Below are 24,378 nucleotides of genomic sequence, written 5' to 3'. Positions count from 1 at the left end.
TTAAACTCCCCATAAAATCTGAAATTGAATCTATTTAAATTACGGTACACGCGTTCTATAACCAGAGTGTGAGAAATACGGAGGTCCACAAATGCACCCCAAATCACAGCCCTCAGAGAAGTTAAGAAAGAAACTGAGGCGATCCCAACATACAGGTCCTCATGCTGTCTCAAAGCCTCTGAGGGGGAGTAGTACACTTTATTCATTAAAATATGACTTTATTAAAAATATAAATAAAAATAGTCTTAAAAGACTTAAAGATTATGAAAGATCCACCATTCACACACATACACACACACAAAAGCTATAATACGGCCCTGCAGTACACACAGATTCACATTTACATCCTAATGAACAAGATAAAAATTTAATGAGAAAAGAAATGAAATTGCTTGTACAGTAGCTGGTTGGATCATTCATCAAAAGGGGAGAGGATGCTTTTCAAAGAAGAACATTTCCACTTGAGTTCGATCCTGATTTAGTATTTCCCTGTAGCTATAAGGAAAGGTACCGACAAAGGTATAAGAAGAGTCTAAGAATGAAGCACAGAAAGAAGAGTCACATCAGGATCCATTGCTTTCCAAGTGTCAGGCTTTAACCCAGTCCCATGAGACAAATGTCAGGGTGAAATTGAGCACAATTAAGAATTCCCCCTCTGCGGAACTGGAGTGCCTTTATCTCTGTTGTAAAGAACATTATTACTAATGAAGCCGGCGCTGAAGGGGCTCCTCTGATCAAGAGTCAGTGAAGTGCCCGTGGAGCCCTGTGGAGAGCAGGAATCCTCAGGGATGCTCTCTGACTCAACACTTGGACTGTGTTGAAACCCACCAGAGTTCATGGTGAGGCTGCGGTTCTGGATCAGGAGTACAGGCTCCAGTAGATGGTGTTAAAGAGCAGGTAGGACAGAGGGAAGGCGAGGCGGGAGTACGAGTCGATCATGTAGCTGTTGCTGACCAGCAGGTCCACGTTTTCACGCACAGACCGCTGCCGGCGAAGGCGCGTGCCCTCCGCAGGCCGGATGTCTGGGGTTAGAGTTGCCGTGGTGAGGGGGTCAGAGGTCAGGGTGGGTGCCATGCGGGAGAACGGAGTCAGCTCAATGTCATTGTCATGGAAACAACCGTCAAAAGCCATCGCCTGGCTGGCGTTGAAGGTGGGCGGGATCTGGTACAGTAAAGAAAACAGTCAGAAGCACAGAACATGCTGGCACAGATTTTCAGGTTCCTTCTTTTACAGTTTATACACACCTTCAAACATCCATGTTTCTTTACACACCTTCATATAAACTGTGGGGTTTTGAGGATAATTTTGAAATTTGCTGTTTAAAGCTGCAGCATCAATATCAATATTAACGTATAACACTGGAAAGGAGGTGATGCTTTCAAATGTCTTCTGTCCAAGCAATAGTCCAACCCTCAGAATGATTCAGTTCACTGTAATTTAAGATGAAGAAAGTCAGCAAATCTTCACATTTTGGAAACCGAAACTATCAACTAACTGATAAATCAACAAATCATTTAAGATCAAATTTTATACACTGTTGGGTTTTACAGTACATCACATTTTAAAAGTTCTTCATATGTTTTGTATTACAAATACCTAATCTACAAAGCCACCAGTAACAAAAAGCTGTCAGATAAATGCAGTGGAGTACAATATTTCCCTCTGACATGCACTGGAATAAAAGTATAAAGTGTCATGAATTGAAAATACTTAAGTAGAGTACTTTTGTAAATGCACTCAGTTACATTCCGCCACTGGAAAGCACAGGTGGGTTAAAGTGCCTGCAGGTCTGCATGTGAGATCTTGTGTATGTTCTGGTGTAATGTCGCAGTTTGGCCACTAGAGTGAGACATTACGTAAAATATGAGTTTCCATTGTTCCCTTCCTGAGTGCTGATGTGCGATAATCCCTTGTGTTGCCTGTGCTGACCTTCCCCCTCTTCATCTTCCTCATCTCCTCCAGAGTGGTGCAGTAGTTCACGGCCGCATATTCGATCACAGACAGGAAGACAAACAGGAAGCTGGTCCACAGGTAGATGTCCACCGCTTTCACGTACGATACCTGGAGTCACCCATGGAAACATCGTACACATCAAACACTCTGTCAGTATTCATAACCATCGCTGACAAGTGACTTGACTTTCTCTGTGATTTTCACTGTTAATGTTTTGTTCTTTACAAAAGAATTACTCGGTACAGAACAGGTGTTTTTTAAGTTTTAACAGGTAATTTTTTTCTTTGAGTGATTTTGATCAGTTAGTTGTTCCTGTGCAGATTCACATTTTTCTTCTAATTATCCTAATCTTTTTTTTTTAATCAAGTTCCAAAGTGCTCTACATGAAAGGTAATAAATTAACAAATCAAGTCAAATAATTACAATAAATATGGAAAAACAACAACACTGACCCCGATGTCCCCTCTAGTTTTAAGTCTGGACTCTGGAACAGACACACAACCTCAACCTGAACACGTCGAGTTGCTCACAGGCTCATATGGGACTAAAAGAAATACAGCCCGGCCACAAAGGTCTGGACTGACGCTGAGAGCCCTTATGAGCATGAAGACCTGAAGGCCTCTTGAACCCACACCAACAGGGCCATTACCTGAGGCATGGAGGAGGACACTCCGGTGATGATGGTGGACATTGTGAGCACGGTGGTTATACCTGCAGGAGGAGGAAGCACAGGTGTTTTTACACCACAGCACGTCTGTTTTCAGACATAACACGACCTCTGACATTTGGTGGGTCCACCTTTCGAGAACACCTCCAAATGAGACATGAAGTGTTGTTAGGACTGGACGGATGGTCAGCTTAAAGGTGAGTGAATCTGGACATACACACATACATCCCTCGACCTCAATTCAGCCAACGACCACTGATCAGAATCCTGATTTTATGCTGTATTTTGATCAGTGGTAAGATTGAGATTTAGTCCGGACCCCCACCACTTTGTGGAGGTGAATGGAGATCTGAATAACAAATAAAATAAAAAGAAAGTGTGGTGTTACCCAGAGAGACCCGAGCAGGAACGGCCCTCCTGTCGATCCAGAAGGAAACCCAGGACAGAACGACCATCAGCATGGTGGGAAAGTACGTCTGCAGCATGAAGAAGAAGATGTGCCTCCGCAGGATGAAGTTAATGAACAGACGGTTGTACCAACCTGACAATCAGAGATCAGTTTCAACATGCAACAGAGTCAAACACAAACTGCTGGTTGTCTAAAACAACAACTTCCAACATTTTTTGTTCAGAGCGTTTTTGACTAGAAACAAGCTAAAAGACGCTTCACATCACAGTTACGTCTGTCTGTGTGTTGTTATGGGGTCAACCAGACCGGGATTTCTACTTCCTTGTTTGGTTTAAATACTTTTTAAAGGCCTGAAGAGGTAAAGTTGTAGTATGTTGAATGCAGTTTGGATCAATAATCTAAATATGAAAAGTAACAAGTAACTAAAGTTGTCAAATAAACGTAGGAGAGTACAAGTGTAATAGTTGTAGAAAGTAGAAAAAATGGAAATACTCATGTAAAGTACTGTACAGTACTTTAGTACATGTTTTTTACCCCCTGGCTCTTAACAACTGGTCTAAAATATAATTTACCTTCATTGGATCCAGAACAAAAGTACACAAAGGTTTGTAAACAGAGGCGTCCACATACTTTTGGCCACTGAGTAAAGACAAATATGATGTCACTCCATTACAGTGTATTATATTTGTTTTCAGTTATGAGCCACTTTCTGTATCCTAAAACTTAAACCTCTGCCCTCACACACACACACACACACACACACACACACACACACACACACACACCCGTGCTGCTGTAGAAAGCCAGGCCACTGGAGGCGTGGAAATGCTCAATGAAGAACTGAGACAAGACGATCTCATCCGTCCTCAGAGAGTCGTTCCCATTCTTCCAGTAAAGCATCAGGTCGTTCTCATTATACGCGTCTGTGGACAGAGACAGACAGAGAGAGACAGACAGAGAGAGACAGACAGAGACAGACAGACAGGGAGACAGAAAGACAGACAGACAGACAGACAGAGACAGACAGGAGAGAAAGACAGAGACAGAGACAGACAGAGAGGCAGACAGAGAGGTTAGAAAGACAGAGACAGACAGAGAGAGACAGACAGAGAGACAGACAGAGAGGCAGAGAGAGAGACAGACAGAGAGATAGAGAGAGACAGACAGACAGGAGAGACAGACAGAGAGGCAGACAGAGAGGTTAGAAAGACAGAGACAGACAGACAGAGACAGACAGAGAGAGACCGACAGAGAGAGACAGACAGAGAGGAGAGAAAGACAGAGACAGACAGACAGAGAGACAGACAGACAGAGACAGAGAGACAGAAAGACAGGAGAGAAAGACAGAGACAGACAGACAGAGACAGACAGAGAGAGACAGACAGAGAGAGACAGACAGAGAGACAGACAGAGAGAGACAGAGACAGACAGAGAGAGACAGACAGAGAGACAGACATACAGACAGACACAGAGACAGACATACAGACAGACAAGAGAGACAGACAGAGAGACAGACAGAGAGAGACAGAGACAGACAGAGAGACAGACAGAGAGGCAGAGGTGTTCAGTGTCAGGGAAAACAGGAAAGATGAGAACTGAAAAAAGAGTTCATCCTGAAATTCACCTATTTTGTGGTTACCTGTGTCACTTCATAATGTAAGAAGAGGAGGGGAAGTGTGAACTGTAAATATACATATAGTGTGTGTGTGTGTGTGTGTGCGTGTGTGTGTGTGCGTGCGTGTGTGTGTGTGTGTGTGTGCGTGTCTCACAGCTCTCCAGCTCCAGCGAGCAGTTCTGTGTGTCCAGAGGGAAGCTGCTGAAGTCCATCGAGCAGAGCGCTGTCACAGTAACCCTGAAGGACACGAACACATCACACAGCTTTCACTACAGTTACCCATCACGCCCCAGACAGACCTTTCCTGCTGTTGCCACGGAAACCAGAACCTAACTGTCTCTCGTCCTCTCAGTTTGTCAATTTCAGTTGCCTTCAACAGCAAGACATTAAAACATCTTCCGGGGCCAAAGCTGGATGAGTCGGAAAACAGCGGATGAAGCAAAAAGGAGGAGATACAACAAAGATTTCTTCCTTCAGCTCATTTCAGTTTCTGGTAAATGAACATTAACTTAACCCCAGACGATGTAACCTATTGACTTTTCCTCTGGCGCCCCCTGCAGGTCAAGGTTTCCTCTTATTGAGTGAAATAGTTCAACATCTGCTAAATTTAATGAGCAAAACAGAAATTTGTACAAACATTCATGAATGTGTAACTATGTCCATTTACCGTCTCTGCCCTAAATTCTAACTTGTTGCTAATGACCAAAAACCAAAGAGGCAAAACAGCCTGTTTGTCTTTTGTGCCAATTAGCAAATGCTAGCATGCTAACATGTTGAAATAAGATGGTGAATGTTGTAAACATCACACCTGCTGAAAATTAGCATGATAGCATTGTCGCTGTTTGTACAGCATGTTAGTATTTACCACAAAGTACAATCTAAGGACCACTTCATAGAGCTCTTGGTCTCATTTTAATATTTCTTCATGATTTTGGAAGAGCTGCAAGCTAAGTTTAGTTTAAATGTTCCAGTGGAAACCTGTCGATGGCACACAATAGACGATTCGACATGTGCTGCCATGTGAACGGTTTTTATTATTGGTTGGTGTGTTATAATGACCCAAGTCTTCTTTAACAGATCAATAGCATCTTTAAGTCTGTCTCCACCCCCCCTGTCCTGTACCTGACGCTGTAGAGGATGTTTCCGTCGGGGTAAACCCGCAGCATGATGTTCTCCATGGTGGTGTCGTGGATGAAGGAGCGCTTGGAGTGGACGAAGAAGACGTCAGGGACCCAAATCTTCTTCACGAGCCTGGAGTCAAACGTCCTGCTCTGATTGTTACGGGACGGAAAGGACAGACGCTCGTCTTTCCAGTAGTGACGCAGGTACAGAGTCATGGTGAAGTCCTGCAGGACGCAAACGCAAAACCAAAGAAATAATGCTCATATTGACTTTTTTATATTCATGAACTTACATCATAGTACATACGCTTAAATCAAATCCACAACAATTCATGAACAATTATGCAACAGTTATTTATTTGCATCTTAATCATCACTGTTCCTACGTGCTAAAAGAAGCCTCAGAAATCAGTGACGGATGAGATGTTTCTGCAGCAGCCGGAGGACAAGAATGCCTTCTGAGGAACAGACTGCTGCCATGACAGCACCGTCCTCTCCACCATTTATCTCTCTCAGCTGCAGGAACTTGATAAAACACTTGTAAGTAAGTGGCCGGCTGAGTTGAAAGCGGAGCCGTCGAGGGTCACGAACCAGACGAAGTAAACCGACAGGAAGTGATGTCAGAGCAGCCTGAAGTGGACATCACAACCTTTTTTTTTTTTAACCCTCTGCAGCTCCAGCTTTCAGTGACAGCAGATTCTCTATTTTATTAACTCTCTAACGGTCATTATGTGAAGAAATAATTTAACGAAACCTGTCAAAAGTGTCGATTCTGACATTTTAAATGTTAAAAGAAGTATCAGAGCCCACCAGCAGACTGAAGACGGAGCTAAACAGCGATTCCTCACCATGTTGACTTCTGAGATGCTGTCGATGCTCTCCACCTGCACGTCGATGCCTACAGGGATGGCTGCACCTGAAACAACATCAGAACATCATCAGTCTTGAAGACGCTCAAACTCATAAATCAAGGCAAAGGAATGACATCAGGACAGCCCGCAGCCTTCTCTGATCAGCTGAGATGTTCATGAAACTACAAGTAACTGTCAGAATACATCCAATAAACAACATACAGTGAAGAATTGTAGGTAATAAAGTTGGAAAAATAAGTGAAGGGAGACCTTTAATTGTGGTTGGACATTATTTTAATTCTAGACCAATAAGAATTGATTTGCTGTACCCAGTGCTGATATGTCAAAGACAACATAAAAAAAAGAGTTTCAGTGTCTCATGATGGTCTACATGTTGTTTCAGAGGATTTTTCCAACCTAAACTTTGGGAAAAAAACACTGAAAATGTAAACTTATTTGGTCAACACTGGCTCCATCACATCTGTCTCTTCATTCACATCATCTGTATCAGCCCTCAAACCTCATTTTGGTCAAACCCTGGCAACAACATCCTTTGTCCTCGCCACCAGCTCACCACAGCGATCAACATCTGTCCTGCACACTCCCCCACTCCATCCGCCTCATTAGCAGATTAAGCTTGTTTAACCGCTAAACCTGAACAACCTGATTTGTGTACACAAACAGGGCAGAAATAGCTAAACAGCACAAATCCGCCCCAAAGGACAAGCCTCAATCACTGACGCTCGCTCCCTGTTCGCTGCAAGGCCTCCACACAGCAATCATGACCTGGCAAACTTTGGGAAGGAGGATTTTTAAGACGTCTGTCCGCCCTGGAACCAACCGTGATGATGTTTGGTGGTCGATCTACTCGGGTTATTTTAGGATTCACCCATTGCTGCAGCCTGCTGACTAAAAAGCTCATTCCTGACTCGACCACAAGCATCAGCAATGATTCCACTGTTGTCCTGAAGCCATAAACATCTGTCTGTAACACGCACAGCATGTTCTTTACAGTCAATGTTAAAAGTTTAACAACGAGGGGAATGCACGAGAATGACTGTCAACGTACAGCACTGCTAAATCACTTCTGACACTTGTGAACTTTCGCCTTCCTCTGCACGCTTGTTTTGGTGATTAGCAGCTCAAAAGTGTCCAGATGTCTACAGTTAGACTGGGCTTAATGGGCTAAAACTGGGGATGCTTTTAGACATCCAGGTTACGTTGTAATTATTGTTTAAACAGGATTTAAATGAATATTTTCAGTGTAAAATTGGTCCTAACTACATATTGAAATATCGTCATTTTAATGCTGTGAAAACTGACGCTCTGGGACACATGGTCTTTTTTATTGCAATACCGAGAATGACCACTGGGAAAAACTGAGGGCTGAGTGGTGGCACCATATCCTGCTCTTATAATACATTCATGGTCTACAGCCACGCTAGCTAAACGCTAACCACAGCCATGATAAGAACATACTGTAACCACAATGACAATGCTAACATGCTCGCGCAATATCTAACATGATCATCATTTTCAGTTTAGCACGTTAGCATGCTAATATTTGCTAATCAGCACTAAAGATAAAGCAGGGCTGAGGCTGATGGGAATGTCTTTGGTTCTGCAGATATTTAGTCACAAACCAAAGTATCGGTTAAAATTTGAGCAGAAGATGGTTCTAGATGTAAAGTTTTTACTGTCAATCCTGAAGGATTTAATGGAAATCCATCCATTGTTTGTTGAGATATTTCAATCTGGACCAAGTGGTGGAGCGACCGAGCGTCAGACTGCCAGCATGACCGAAAGCAGAACCGAGTGAGTGATTTACACTGAAATCAAAATTCATGCTGGGATAAGTAACCCCATGGCAGTTAACACTGGATTTAACATTTACATTACATATGAGTAATACTGAGTCCTGGGGTCATGAAACAGATGCAATCGTTGCAATTAAAAATACTCAAAACCAGGAAAAATACACATACATTTACTTTGTTCCGGTTCTGGTGTGATATTTCCGAGGTCACTGATCAAGACCATGAAATGAAAATACCTTTCGAGCCGCAAATGACCAGAAACCATGTCTGCTGGTTGAGGATGCATAAACACACACTGGTTTGGGTTTGTCTGGACGTGGTTTACCAGGTTACATTCCTGTTTTCACTCTCAAGGACAAGAAAAAAAAGTGTGTGTGCTTTTTGTGTGACTGTGGATGTAAAGTGCGTTAATTCCACTTGAATGTTAGCAGGCTGGCAGCTCAATAAACACTTTATTTAATGAAGTTCGTCTGAGAGCCAGGACCATAAAGCTCCCGCAGCGGCCCGGCTTTGTCCCGCCGTGACTCGTAAAAACCACCAACAGTGCAGAATCAACACTGAGTGTTACCCCGACAACGGCTGCTGTCGCTGGGAAAAACCTGAAACAGAAGGTCACTCGCTCTCCCTCGCTTCTCTTCACTGCTTTCCTTTTCCCATGTCACACCCAGTTAGAGTATGTTTGAGGCATGAGGCGGTTTATTGAGAGACACGTGCAAAAGCGGGTCAAGTTCAGATCTCTAAGTTCACTTGACGATATGTTTTGATATGTGTTTAAACAGCTTCAGAACAGGAACTCATTCACACATTTCTGGGTGTGATACTTGAGGTTAACGGCTACGTCGACTCAAACACCGAAGACAAATCTCTCCTGAGGTTAATCTAATTTAACCTGAGTACTTCTGCTTCCTGGACTCCATCATCACCTCATCGAGAAAGCACAGCAGAGGAGGTACTTCCTGCATCAGTCAAGTCAGTGCCGCCATGGTTGAGTCCATCCTCAGCTCCTCCATCACTGTCTGGTAATGCTGCTGCTGCCGCCGCCAAGGACAAGGAGACTGCAGCGCGTCGTTCACTCTGCTGAGAAGGTGATTCGCTGCGATCCCTGAGAGCCAGGATCGATCACGGCTGACCCACCAAAGACGAACTCTTTGAAACAGCATCATCATCATCGTCTTTGTTTTTGTTGTCATTTGTATTTGACGTATTTCAAATTGTAAGTTTCTATTTCATATTTATGATTCTTGGCTTTTTCCGTACTTGTTTATCTTTTCTCTTCCTGTGTTCATAGTTCTGCACCAATACACCAAAGCAAATTCCTTGTATGTGACAACCTACTCGGCAACAAACTGTTTCAGATTTCTTACTCTGATGGACGAACTGTCGGATGGAAAAACTGCCCCATCTGAGTTATAAGTGATTGAACCCTTCAAACCTTCTAACATCTGCTTTTCCACCTGAGTGACGCTGTTGTTATCTCGAACACTCACAGACTGCTACTACCATGAACAGACGATATATGTAATGTACCGTATGTGTTGATAGACCAGACTCTTGTCTTTTTAGGGTCAGGATGTCATGTCTCACACATTAATGTTAAACATTATCCAGACTCAATGCATGGAGGATTATACAATAAAGCCTTAAGAACTTAGTATCTCCCGGATGGGTGGTGTTAAAGGTGAAGGTCGGTGTACACAGCTTTGAAACCATCACCATTAACTTGACGGAAGCAAATCTTCATTCTCATCAACATCTGCTGAGCATCAGAAACCTTTCTGGGCTTGGTTGAGCAGACTGAGCTTCTTCAGTTCTAACTGACTGGGGGGGAGTCCCAGGCAAAGACTCCTAAGGTGTGAATGCTCCTGCAAGAGGACACCTCAGCAGTTAGTTAGACCTGAAGAAGCCTCTTGGATGAGGGGTGAAATGTCTGACCTCAAGCAAGTCCAGGTGCCTTTGTAAAGAACTTAGAGGTCCCAGGACCGGGATGAATGAGAATCTTCTCCAAACGTAGTATGTCGAAAAACTCCAGGATGTTCTAGTGCATCGGGTCACATTTTGCAGAATGCAATCCAACATGCTTTGTCGGTCTGTTAGGACCCACAATCCTCTGCTCAGTGGCAGATACGTCACATCGACTGAGCCGCCGAGACCAGGGTTCGTACAAAATCTTGGCTCAAATTTGTGCACACAGATCAGGTTGTTCATCTTGGCAAAAAACTACATATTTTCTTTTTCCTTCAAATTTCACACTATGGATTGCAGAAGGTCAAAGTTCAAGGCACAATACCATGACAAAGTGCATGTGCCAACAGTTTGCAGACTGCACGCAACAGTACGCAGTGTAAGGGCAACTGCAGTACAGATTAAAAGTCAAAGGAACTCAGTGATTGTCTTCAATCTTATTCTCACCAGCAAGGTTTTTGGTTGTTTTACACCCAGAGGAAACATACATCCATCAGCACAAGACCAGAACAATTACAAAACTCTAAAATGTGGAGTCCACATTGACACATTGACTGGATTCAGCGCCACCATATCACAGGGACACAAATGATTTTTGATCCACCAGTTTTTGGTGTGACTGGGCGCTAATGTGCCGTTTCAACACATATTTGAACACAACAATGGCTGCTGCAGCGGGGTTGAGTCCAGGTCACTGTGGCTGTGATTTCAGCAGAAGCATCTTTTTCTAATCAGCTGATGTAAACAAGCCGATGAGTAAGTTCTTGTGGGGCATTTTTTCCAGCAGCCTTGGATTGATCTGCACAACAAGCCAAACAGTTCTGGGAAAACACATTCAGAACCGAGACGTTCGTCTCTGTCATCAAGTAAGACACCCAGGTGGGCCTTTTTCCACCTCCATAGCCACAACCCTTCACACTGCCCTCACCCACCTGGAGAACAGATGTTCATCTCTGTCATCAGGTAAGACATACAGGTGGGCCTTTTTCCCCATTAGTTCTGGTACAAAGCAACAAACTGGAGAAAAATAGTTGGTCACAACTGTTCCTGCTCTGCCTGTTAAAGATCAGCAATCGGCCTCAGGCCACAGGTCACATTTTTCTGCCGTATGAGGCAATGTGATTAATGAGGTTAGTGATGTGATTGACAGCCCGATTTTGTGTTCGTTAAGCATCAGTGAAACAATGTCACTAACTCTGTCTGCACAGTCGCTGTAACCTCTGGATGATCCGGCCATTAAAGCGAGGATATCTCTGTGCGTTTGGCCCCAAAAGGCAGCAGAAGGTCATTGTTTGCATTCCTGTGTGTTGCACAGATTGTCCTGCTGCTCACTAAATCCAGCTCAGGACTTTGATTTGGTTAAATCTACAGCATGTCAGTTAGTGAGCCGCTGCAGATTTACCTAAACAACACATCAGAATTGTGCTTTGTGCAGCTTTATGTCATGTTTTTTTTTTTTTTGTCCCAAAATGTTTGTGTGCTCAGTGTTGCAGAATGAATCTTTTAATCCCTGAACGCAGCGCTGCAGATGGATCAATTCATGCAGTCATAAGCGGCATAATGCAGCTTTAAGGTCTCCGGATGTTTCTGTGCAGCCTCCGTCGACACTCTGCGAGTTTTAATGAGACGCCGTCGATCAAAGGAAGTGGAGAGGTGAAAGGTGGACAGAGATTAAGAGGTGACTCCCTGGGCGGCGTTTGGAGAAGATGAACGTCCGACTCCTACACAATCCATACTGAGCCAGCCCAGCCATGCGCACAACAGGAGCGGCGTGGACTGACTCAGTGTCATGTAATGAAAGATCTGCTGGCAGCAGCCTGAAATACACACAAGCTTTATTTACTGAAACTTTAAAGAGCCACAGCAGCGGTTTTGCATGTTGGAACACGAACGTGTGCTTCACATCACGGCCAAACATTGAAGCACTGAAGTATTTTTGCTCTGTTTTACACTTCAGAATGTGACTTTCCTGCAGTTTCAAGCAGCCATTGTGTTCTGCACTGTATGAATGTATTTCCTCAAGTACTGCACTTCTAATTCCAAATTTCTACTTCTACTCCGCTACACCTCAGAGCAAAATACTGTAGTTTTTACTGAACTGCATCCATCTGGCATCTTTAGTGACTTTACAGGGAAATGTCGCACTAACGGTCAGGACATCTCCACCTGCTGTGACTTTCATCATTCTGTTTTCAACCCATCTGAGATGGCAAACTGTCCCACAACCAGCCAGGAGTTTCATTTTTGCAAGCTGGAACATTAGTTAATTTGAACACAAGATACTTGTGCTCAAAAAGAGGATTCATTCTCAGTGAAGAACCTTGGAGCCCTAATCTGCCTCTATACCTGCCAAAGAGCAGTGATTCCTAACACGTCTCTGGGGGTCATCAGGTGGAAACCTCCCTTCAGCAGTGTTTCGCCTACTTAGTCCCACGACACCTCCAGGAGGCTAGGCGGTGAACTCCGGCGTCCCAGAGTCACCCCCCCTAGTGCCAGTTCACACTGCTCCTACACAATCCAAACAGCACCGCCACGTTCAACTGACCCAGAGATGGTCCAGGTAGTGGCCAGTACCAATGCTACCATTTAGCTAATGCTAATGCTAAATGCTAACGCTACCTGCTAAGAGGAACAGAAGAAGACAATAAAGCTAGATTCACCTATACTGTTAATGTTAACTGCTAGATGCCAATGCTAACTGCTAAGATACTATCATACTACCACCGCTTTAGCTATTGTTAGCTGCTACAATGCTACCACAGGCCTAGATGCCACATGTAACTGCCAATTGCCGCACGACCATCATCTACCCCTGCCTCTCACCAACTGCACCAATAAAAGCGGGGTGGGAATACAAACCCTGGTTTGGGTAGGGGGGTAGAAAGTAAAGAGGTAGAGTCAAAGATGAAAGTAGGGATTGGATACAGACCCTTGTTCGGGTAGGGGGTAAGAAAAAGTTTAGAGGGTGCTGAAGGTGGAGGCCTAACTCACCTGAACAGGCCACATGGTCCCAAAACATTGAACATTAAAAAACACACAAAGAACAAAAGTATTACAATCGACAGGAAAAGTGAGTGTGTGATTGAACGCTTTTCATGCAGGAGGAGACTTTTGATGATTCATTGCGTGTCAAAAGGTGTCAAACTCGTCCTGTTGAACCACAGCGTCAAACAAACTCACCATCAGCAGCAGCTTTTTAAACCGCCAAACCTTTTTTATGGCAGCAGCAAATCTACCAATCATGATCCAAGGTTTGCTACCTGAGACTGGGCCCATCCGAGGCGCGGCGAGGCAAGGAGCTGCAGCCAGAACGCACGCCCTGCTCGTAAATCACTTCCAAGCATTTGCATCATGGAGTCTAACTATAACGTGGACAGACCGGGGCGGCCGGCGGGGAGTTTATTGGGATTAATTTAAGTTTACAGACTTCATTTAAAGGTTGAACTCGATATAGAAACGAGACACGTCCTGCACATGAGCAAGAAATAAGAGAAAATGTCACATGGTGTATTTTAGGTGCCTGGAGAGACTGAGGTGGGAATGGTTTTGATTCTTCGCCTTCGTGGGTCTCACGCACACACACACACACACACACACACACACACACACACACACACACACACAGAGCAGCTCAGGCTTATCTGAGGCAGAAAAAGCTGAGATTTCCCTCCGTTTGAAATTATAGTCGGTGGAAATGCCGCAGGGCCGTGGGGCAGACAGTGGCGCTTTGTCCTCCCCACGCTGAACGACCGGCAGGACGCCAAACAGCCTTATAGACCGGCAAGGACGCCGAGGCAGATACGACAGCAGCGAGGACGCTGCGTAGAGAATTTGAGGTACTTGTACTTCACTTGAGTACTTTCTTTTCATGCCACTCAGAGGCAAATATTTCACTTTTTAACTCGAATACATGTATCTGACATCTTTACTTTCTTTACAAATGAAGATTTTTACACATCATTTGGTGACAGTTTAGAGTGCCCAACATCTGAAAACTACTGATCAATTAGTCGATCGACAGAAAATTAATTGCAAACAATTTTGATCCTTGTTGAAGTAATTTTTCATGTAAAAACATTTTATGGTTCCTGCTTCATAAATGTGAACATTTGCTGCTTTTTAACTTATTTGAATATATTTTTTAAACTCATCCGTCATGAAAATAATGATCGATGAGCTCCACCTCAAGTAGTTCCAACAGTAAAATCCTGCCTTGACATGAACGACTGAGTCGCAATAATCCCATGAGATCAGATAGAACAGTAGAACAGTAGAACAGTAGAACAATAGAATAGTCACAGGGACAATTTACTGCACTCAGTACTTTTACTTTAATACTCAAAATACATTTTCCTCATTTCTTACTTCTTACTTACATACTTTCAATTACAGTAACATTTACAAAGTAGAGCATTGTAACACTTTTTACAGTGTGGTATTAGATATCATAAGACTCCCACAAAATTAAATAGTTATAATTAGTACTTTTACAGTAATAAAGTATCTGAACACTTTCTCCATGATTGGTAATATGAGTATTTTAATTTAATACTACTTAGTACTTCTACTTCACTATTACAGAACTGCAAGTACTGTTGATTATTCTGCGTCCTATTAATCGTTTGCTTTATAAAATGTCAGAAAACACAATGAGGTTAATTAAAATAAAGGTGAGCCTGTTTCCATCAGTTATATAACATAATTAAAAGTCCAAAACAAAAGTTCTAAACTTAAAAATATTCAATTGACTCTAATTTAAGAGTGAGAGGCAGAGCAAATCCTCACATCTGAGAAGCCAGAACCATCAAATATTTGGTGTTTTGCTTAGAAAATAGCTGAAATAGTAACTGAATTGTAGCTGATTGTCGACTAATTGCTGCATCTCTGAGAATGTTGTTCAGTAAAATAAATCAACCAGCACAAGTAGAATTAGCTTCACCTCAGCCTGCTACACAATTCAAACACTGCTTATATGTTCAGGCATCAGTAATATTTAAGTCAACACTGTGATGATGTGATGACTTTTACTTTGAAAGGACTCTCTGTACAGTCAGTAAAGGATGTGAATAAATCCTCCATCACTGGTCAGAAAGTAAGAGGATCAAAAACGCCGGAATGAGATTATTGAACTCGAAACACGAGGGTCCAGGTTTTGGTCTTGGAAGTCCAGGTATTTCCAGGATTTCCATTGTTACACAGAGGAGAGTTTAGTTTTGATTAAAAAAGGTTTGGTTTCATGGATTTTCATGTCCTGAGATCAATAGAAGAATGAAAGGAAGAGACTGTCATCACCAGAAAAATGACATCATTGTCCTTTGTTCCAAAACTTAAAACGAACTATGTTTACATTTTTGTGACATGCATCCTCTCGTGGTCATGAAAAGAATGATGTAAAAACCTCTCAGGTCAGGATCAGTGATAGGGAACACAAACTCCAGACCGCAGCTCCAATCCTGTTTATACCAACAGCGACCGTTGGATTCGAGTCCTTTCCTAACGCTGCGGGGGCGCCGACACGTGCAGCGCGCACACAGATACAAGCCGGCTGATTCCCGCCACGGACGGAGCATCTCGACCGTTCACCTCAAATAAGAGTCATAAAATCCCGTCTGTGAGTAAAACAACCGACGCACTGACATCCAATAAACATTCAAACTCACGGATCCATGATTCAAACCAGCACCATCCTATTTCATCATCGCACGGGTACCAAAAACAAGCCCGCTGCTTTGTCTTAATGAAGGCAGCAGTGGAAGAAGTACTTATCTTACTCTTTTACTGAAGTAAAGGAAGCAAGTACCACAGTTAGAAGTAAGAGCTGCATTCAAAACCTGACTGTAGTAAAGTATGTAAGAAGAATCTGCTAAATATACTTAAAGTATGAAAGTAAAAGTCGTCATGTAGCAGTAAAATGTTCCTGTCAGTGTTTTTCTATCATTTTCTATCATGCATTTTACTGCTGTAGATGTTTCAGGTTGAGCTCATTTGAACTACTTTATATACTGTTGGCTGGTTTAATCTACAGCGATGCATCATATTCTATAAGATCGTCACATGTTAGTAGCGTGGCTGTCCTGTGAGAACTTCGTATCTCAGAAAAACAGCCTGTTTTCAGCTCTGTGACGATGCATTTCCAGCTGATCCAAGAGGCTTTTTAAACAGTTTATTCAGCTGAAGAAGGAGAATTTTCTCAAGACATGAAGGAAAACGTCATCCTTCAGTTTAGCACAAACATTTAACACATCTGGAGATACGAGGTTTCCACTGAATAGGACAGGGATGAATCTGAAATGTAACTGAAGCTGCCAGACAAATGTAGTGGAGTAAAAAGTTCAGTATTTGCCTCTGTCGTGCAGTAGAAGTATAAAGATGCATTTGTGAACCCACCGTCCACCTGGAGCGCCTCCCTCAGGTGAAACCGTCTAGCAGCATACAGCCGTCATTTTTAGCTGCAACCAGCAGCTCTGCAGCTCGCTCTGTTGTTTGGTCGGCCCACAAAAGCTCCCCCCGCCCTTTGGCAGCCACAGTGTTTGCCCGAGGAGGCAGAAATTTGGCATGCAGGTCAAATGCGTGTGTGTAGGTGTGTGTTTGTGAAAAAATGGGGTGTGGCAGTGGGAGTGGCCGATTGCAAAAAGGCGCGTCCAAATAGATTCATGTGACATGACTAAACTTTGTAGAAAGCACACACACAAACACAAACACACACACACACACACACGTCGGTCTGTGAGACGTCAGGTGTTTGTGAGGTTGTGTGTGAATGCTTGAGCGTGTGGGCGCTTGCGTGTCCGTGGTCACAGTTAATGCAAATTTGCCCTCGTTAGAAGTAAACGTAGCTTAGAAGCCAAGAAAGACAGATGACTTAATTCATTATTTCCCACCGTCTGCCATAAATACACAAAGACACTAATAGATCTACAGCATGCACCTTCTCATGAGCTTTTAGTTCATACACTGATATTATTTTAATCCACGGTGCTGATTGTGGAGACAGTTGGCGTTTTGCATCGTGTGTTCGCACGTCTGCATGCAGCCATTGTTGTGTGCTTGATACTGATGATCTTCATCGCAGACGTCAGTTTGTTTCCCACCCACCCATCTGCTCCAAACCTGGAATATAATCCAGATTAATGCACACGAATCCCCCCGACTCACTCACGCACGCACACGCGGTCATGTTTCCATCACTTCAGAGGACATCACATAGACTCAGATTCATTTCCTGGAGACCAACCTTAACCACTACTGGCTAACCCTGACTTAACCCAAATCTACACCCTGAAATTTAATTATCTATGTTATGGGAACTTGCATTTTGTCCGTATAAGGAAGACGAGTCCCCACAATGTGACTATGTAAGCAGATTTATGTCCCCTTAAAGTGAGTAATTCATGTACACACAGACGCACTCATTATATTGGAAAAACACACAAAGGGACACAATCACATTTGAGTGAGCACACAGAGTCCTACTGTATTTCAAATGCATTAATGCTCACACACACACACACACTCGTGATGTCACACAATCTGGGTCAGTGTTGGTGATTTGGGATTGACACATCCATTGTCTGGGTGACCCAGTGCCCATCATCGCATTTCAAACCCTCGTTTAGCATCATCAGTGCGGGACGAGGAGTGATTTCCTCTGTTGGACGATGTGTGAGTGGGTGGATTAAATGATCAGGGATCAGAGATAAAACAAGGTGTGCTTTTGTGTGTGTGTGTGTGTGTGTGTGTGTGTGTGTGTGTGTGTGTCTGACCTCCAAAGCCTGGTCTCATCGCGAAGTCGTGCTCCTCGATCCTCAGCAGCTGTTCACTTTTTATTAGCAGCGATTTGGTGCTGTCCTGCCTCTTCAGTTTGTAGTCAATACGTCTGCAGAAAGCACACACACACACACACACACACACACACACACACACACACACACACACACAGGCACACACACACACACACAGTGTGTTGAGTGATTAGTTGGTTTATCAAGGCTGTAACTGCAGGTTTTGATTAGAGAAAACACAGTTTGTGGTTTTCTCTCTCTCTCTGCCCCCCCGCCCCCGCTGCTCGCTCTCATCCTGCCAAAAACCATAACCTTAATCAAAGGCGTGGCACGGCTCCATGAACAAATAGACACACGTGCAAGCGCACACACGTGTGCACGTTCTCCAGCTCATGCACAAAGCGTTTCATTATGCTCCAAAACAATCGTCAGTGCAGGACTGAGAGAACCAGCTGCTGGGAGCACATCACTGCGAGGCAGATAGCAGGCGTTTGACACTACATTTCCCATGAGCCCTTTCTTCCTCAAGCTTTATATTGAAGTCAGAGTGGAAAGACACAGTGCACAGCTGCAAAGTAAAATGTTTGCATACAAAACACACGAAGAGCCTATAAAACGTAATGAATACTGTAGTAGTACCGAATACTTCCTCCACCCTACCGACACACACACAAACTCTCAAAAAATGACGACAGATTTACAAAATTAAAACAAAGGTCCTGCTGCTGCTTCCTGGAAAACGGGTGTAGTTCTACTGGTTGTAGGTTTATGTTCAGCAGTGTTGTCTGTAAATATTATTTCCCAATATGAACATTTAAATCACTTAGATTTAGCTTCAAAGTCATCTTCACGCTGACAGGAATACAATCTGGTAATATAAATATATGTATTATAAATAAAAAAAACACCAGAATCAACTTCAATAATTAATTGAATTAATCTTTAATCAGTATAATTTTTATGGAAAAATGTTTAACATGTTGGTTCCAGCTTCTTAAATGAAAAGATTTGCTGCTTTTCTTTCTCATCTATGACAGTAAATGAAGACTCTGAGTTAATTATAATACTCTGGACGGGCTGGCGCTAATGCTAGCATGGAATGCTAATGCCTCTGTCTCTGTGTGAGGAGGGTCCCTGGTGTTGGACACTGATGAAGACGTGGTCAAATTGTCCTGAAAGACAAACTAAGTGGACTTTACTTCCAAACTGCTTCGTTCAAGGTCAAGAATGAAGCTTCGAGCTCGAGCCTCCGACGTCAGTGTGACTCGGCATCATGAGCGTTTGCAGCAAACTTCGTATTTACTCGTCAGCAGCGTTTGAGAGCTTTCGAGCGGTGGATTCCTCAGAGGACGTAAACACACCGCGCAGTTAAATACACTATAAACTGCTATAAAGGTCTGACATTCAACCAGGGAAACCCCGACGAGACGACATTCAGGAGGAAGCTGTAATTACAGCCTGAGCAAGGCGCCGCTCAGCTGCAGTACATGCTGCACAGTGTGTGTGTGTGTGTGTGTGTTTAGAGGGAGTAAACACACACACGTGCAGCACACAGGTGAGCACACGGTGGGAAAAGATAAAAGCTGTTTGAGATTTCCTCTGGTGACGGATGAAAAGCCTCTTTGAAAGTCACTCTCACACACAACCACACACACACACACACACACACACACACACACACACACACACACACACACACACACACCATTTGCTCTCCTATTATTGTGAGGTCAGACAATGTTTTTGAGCCAAATCCTATCTCCATAATCCCTTAAATTAACCTTGAAGCAAACACTACAATCCCCTAAAACAAACCAAATTCAACAATAATCTCAAACCTGAAACTAATTCAATTAACTAAACTCAACACTAAACTTAAACTTCAGCACAACTTTAACTGCAGCTCTTCACCTGACTTAGAATTAACCCAAAATTAACTGAAGGACAAATAAAAAGCAGCGTCCTCACTTTGGAAATCAAAATCTGCAGATTGTTATGAACACATTCGGTCCTCATAAAGATGATAATACTAGAACACACACACACACACACACACACACACACACACAAACCTCAGGCCAGGGAAGACAGAGGAGCATTCAACCATAAGTGCTGCTGTAACACTATACTGAACACACACACACACACACACACACACACACACACACACACACACACACACACACACACACACACACACACACAGCTGTATGCTCGGTCAAAGTAATTCAAGGCTGCCTGACAGGAAAACTCCTGCCATGTGTGAAATATGCTGATTTACCATCTTTATTTATATTAAATTCATCTGTGTACACACTGTAACACGGAGCAGCACTGTGATGTGATGTGTGTGACCTGGTTAGTGCTGCACAGGCAGTATTCAGATCCTTTACCTCAGTAAAAGTACTGATACCACACTGTAAAAATACTCTGTAAATATGTTAAAAGTGTAATCAGAAAAATGTACTCAGTGCAAGAAAATCTATGATCTCATTAGATTATTACAACTGATGCATTCATGTAAAATCATCAATCATCATCGGCAAATTCTCACATTTAAGAAGCTGAAACAATTAAATGTGTCTACATGGAAAAATAACTTTAATCAGTCAATTGATTAGTCGACTCATCGTTTCAGCTGTACTTGTTTTAAGTGTTGGGAAGTTTACTTATAACAAAACATTATATTTTAGAAGCTATTTGTACGTTTTGTACGTAAAAACATGAATCTGTTAAAGCTGTCGGATGAATGTAGTGAAGATGTGGAGTAGAAGAAGAAAGTGGTGTGAAATGCAAATACTCAAGTACCTCAGATCTGCAGTACTTGAGTAAATCTACTTAGTTACATTCTACTGACTCATTTCTATATGACTTTGCTCTAATCTCTGCGCTGCATTTCCCACAGATCACCTGTCACTCAAACAGTGAGGGCGGGGCCGTGACATTATTCACTGGATGAAGGTTATGTTGTTTTCTGACTGCTGCCACACACACACACACACACCTGTTCACACTTTTACTGCAGAGGCTGAATGCCACAGTGTGTGTGCAATGTGTAATAAACACAGAAGAGGCAGTTAATATTATTACAACACCTGAGTCAAAAGTCTTATTCTGCAGCCACCACAGGTCTCAAATAAAAGCCTCCTCATCAAAGTCTGAATATCCGTAATATTCATTATCATGTTTTTACTTCTCTCATCCTAAACATTAAAATGACGTGAAATTCAGTGGTTTAAATTGTTCAGTTTGTACGTTTTTCTGCATGTTTGTGTTGAAAACAAACATTTTTCAGAGGAGTGCTTGCCACCACTGACTTTGCACTCTGTTCTTCTTAGCGGTTAGCATTAGCATTAGCTAAATGGTAGCATCGGTACTGGCCACTACCTGGAGCATCTCTGGGTCAGTTGAACGTGGCGGTGCTGTTTAGATTGTGTAGGAGCAGTGTGAACTGGCACTGGGGGGGGGGGGGGGGGGGGGGGGGGGGGTGACTCTGGGACGCCGGAATTCACCGCCTAGCCTCCTGGAGGTGTAGTGGGACTAAGTAGGCAAAACACAGTTGAAGGGAGGTTTCCACCTGATGACCCCCAGAGACGTGTTAGGAATCACTGCTCTTTGGCAGGTATAGAGGCAGATTAGAGCTCCAAGGTTCTTCACTGAGAATGAATCCTCTTTTTGAGCACAAGTATCTTGTGTTCAAATTAACACAGTTTAACAGAAGGTTGTGACAGAAATCTGGCTGCTGCTTTTCTTATTAGACAAATAAAAGATGGAATATTTTACATCTGATCTACATTTTAGGGAAGGAGACTGCTGTGATCTCACTTTATATAATAAAACAATCCAACTAGAAGTGGTTTAAGTGAAACAGGGAAATGAAAGTGATCAAACTGTGGGAACCTCAGTGTGACACGTTCATTAGAAGTGAAATCACAGCTTCCTGACGAGCCTCAGAATAGATTGTTATAATCTGTGGGCACTTCAAACCCTCACTTTACTGAAGGTAAATAAGTATTCAAGCCTTGAAAGTAAACATACTCATTCGGCAGCAAACCTTCAGTTTATAGGAAAAAATCAGAATTAAAAATCAGCTAAATTGGAGATGCGCAGTCAGGAGGGGTTTGAACAATTGTAATCTGAAGAGTAACAAGTAACTAAAGCTGTCAGATAAATGTAGTCGAGTAAAAAGCATAATATTTGCCTGAGATGTGGTGCAGCAGAAGTATAACGTAGCATACAGCGGAAATACAAGGTTACATTAGCAGCTACAGAACAGCTGACCTCTGAATTGCCGCCAAGTTGCATTATGGGTAATGTAGGCACCAGAGGAAGGATGCAAGGGATAAAAAAGATGATGTCTCTGGTTATAAAACAACAGTTTAATGGAAGCACGATGATGCATCGTTGGAGTTCTCTTAATTTTTCATTTTGCATCATTTAAAAATATCCACATGTAATTAGTCCAGAACTTTCTGACCAAATACCGAAACCAAAACCACTGACATCCCATCAGCCTTAGCTGTGGTCTGTGCTTAGTGCTAATTAGCAAACGCTAGCATGCTAACAAGCTTAACTAAGTGGCGATTCCAAATCCAAATATACAAATGTTTGCTAACACCTGGTCGTGGCTTGTTGCGCTGCCCCCAAGTGGCCAAAAAATGAAAGTTTAAGAAGCAGAAAGCTCTGGTTTGACAGTGATGCTGCCAATCATCTGCACCACTGACTCACTGGCTTCATCCATTCATTCATCACACTAAACAAGTGTGTGTGTCCATCTGTGTGTCTCACCCTCCAAACTTGAACTTGCTGTTCTCCCCGAGGAAGACCTCCTTGTGCTTCCTGCGTCCAGAGCTGCGCCCGCCGCTCACCGTGACGACGTGGCTGACCACGGCCAGAGCCAGGCAAGTCAGCACGTCCACCTTCATGTTTCACAGGTTTCCCCGCCACAACTGACACGACGCCAGCATCCTGGCCACAGCGACCCACCGGCTCCACCTCCACGTCTCTGCAGCCAACCGTCCTCACCGCCTGCAGACTAACACTGGTGGTTTTGGTCAAACATCCAAAGGCGGCTGGAAGTTTCCTCAACCAGAGAGCTCCAGAATGCAGCCAGGGCTTGCAAATAAGGCAAATGCATGAGTGAGCTTTTCTCTCAAATGCATGTATACATGTTTCTGCATATACGTCTGCAGCAGCTCCTCAGCGTCCAGCTGAGCATCCCAGCTGATCTCCAGGCGTCTCTGCTGCCCTCCGTCCAGCTTCATCCAAGCCTCCTCTCCCTCGCAGTCTGTCTCTGGCTGTTTTAGCTGCGGGTTTGTGGATCTTTCTATCTCTGATTAAAATCGATATGAATCTATTCCTCGCGGCGATAGAGGAATGACACTAATTCCACCCTAATCCTCTTATCTACAGCCTCAGCAATCTTTCACTAACCTACAAACAGTCACACACACACACACACAAACCCATCAGTAATCAGGATTTTCTCAGTGGGACAATGAAAAAACAGGCACCTGGTGTGATTATATGAGGTTAGCGCACACCTCCAGCTTGTGTGTGCGTGTGTGTGTGTGTGTGTGTGTAGAGAGAGAGAGGCTTTGGTGCGAGAAAATGAATCACGGGTTTGGAAGCAGCTCAAACAACAAAAGGTTGTCAGAATGGTCCGAGGTTTAATCCGAGCTGGAGTGGAGCGAGTTGAGCCTCACCTACAACCTTCCTCAGTTTACACCTCTGGAAGATATCATCACACACACGCACAAATTTCAACACGCATGCTTGTGCAGTTATACAGTACAGAAGTAAAAGTGTTGATGTAGCAGTAAAATGTTCCTGTCAGTGTTTTTCTATCATATCTGATGTTTGTGCATTAATATTCCTGCTGCATTCATTTTACTGCTGCAGATGTTTAACATCATTTGAACTACTTTATATCCTGTTGGCTGGTTTAATCTACAGCGATGCATCATATTCTATAAGATCATCACATGTTTGTAGCGTGGCTGTCCTGTGAGAACCTCGTATCTCAGAAAAACAGCCTGTTTTCAGCTCTGTGACGATGCATTTCCAGCTGATCCAGGAGGCTTTTTAAACAGTTTGTTTAGCTGAAGAAGGAGAATTTTCTCAAGACATGAAGGAAAACGTCATCCTTCAGTTTATCACAAACACATCTGGAGATATGTGGTTTTCCCTGGATGAAAAGAGT

At 43.3% G+C, this 24,378-nt stretch overlaps 1 protein-coding gene across 2 annotated transcripts; it reads right to left on the bottom strand.

Moving 5' to 3' along the window:
* Nucleotides 1-294: 294 nt before the first annotated feature.
* Nucleotides 295-23,111, bottom strand: LOC121623879 (gamma-aminobutyric acid receptor subunit rho-3). 2 transcript variants are annotated; one of them, XM_041961380.1, is made up of 10 exons: nt 22,965-23,111; nt 18,159-18,271; nt 6,614-6,681; nt 5,767-5,990; nt 4,799-4,881; nt 3,815-3,952; nt 3,009-3,161; nt 2,603-2,664; nt 1,930-2,061; nt 295-1,161 (listed from the first exon to the last, which is right to left on the bottom strand). In XM_041961380.1, the coding sequence occupies exons 1-10, from the start codon at nt 23,099-23,101 to the stop codon at nt 859-861; spliced, it is 1,413 nt and encodes a 470-aa protein (XP_041817314.1). In that variant the 5' UTR covers nt 23,102-23,111; the 3' UTR covers nt 295-858. The 2 variants fall into 2 exon arrangements, with proteins under 2 accessions (XP_041817314.1, XP_041817315.1); XM_041961381.1 differs by lacking the exons at nt 18,159-18,271; nt 22,965-23,111 and adding an exon at nt 16,783-16,801.
* Nucleotides 23,112-24,378: the final 1,267 nt, after the last annotated feature.

This window comes from Chelmon rostratus, chromosome 20 (assembly GCF_017976325.1).
Source record: "Chelmon rostratus isolate fCheRos1 chromosome 20, fCheRos1.pri, whole genome shotgun sequence".
Lineage (NCBI taxonomy): Eukaryota > Metazoa > Chordata > Actinopteri > Chaetodontiformes > Chaetodontidae > Chelmon > Chelmon rostratus.
This window is presented reverse-complemented; position numbering and strand designations above follow the sequence as displayed.

What these genes read in the sequence shown, in the direction of transcription:
- LOC121623879 (XM_041961380.1), bottom strand. Translation starts at nt 23,101, where the DNA reads ATGAAGGTGGACGTGCTGACTTGCCTGGCTCTGGCCGTGGTCAGCCAC. An exon ending in GATGAGACCAGGCTTTGGAG is followed by an intron (nt 6,682 to 18,158) that starts GTCAGACACACA and finishes ATGTTGTTTCAG; the next exon opens with GTGCAGCCATCCCTGTAGGC. An exon ending in GGAAGATGAAGAGGGGGAAG is followed by an intron (nt 1,162 to 1,929) that starts GTCAGCACAGGC and finishes TTACTGTACCAG; the next exon opens with ATCCCGCCCACCTTCAACGC.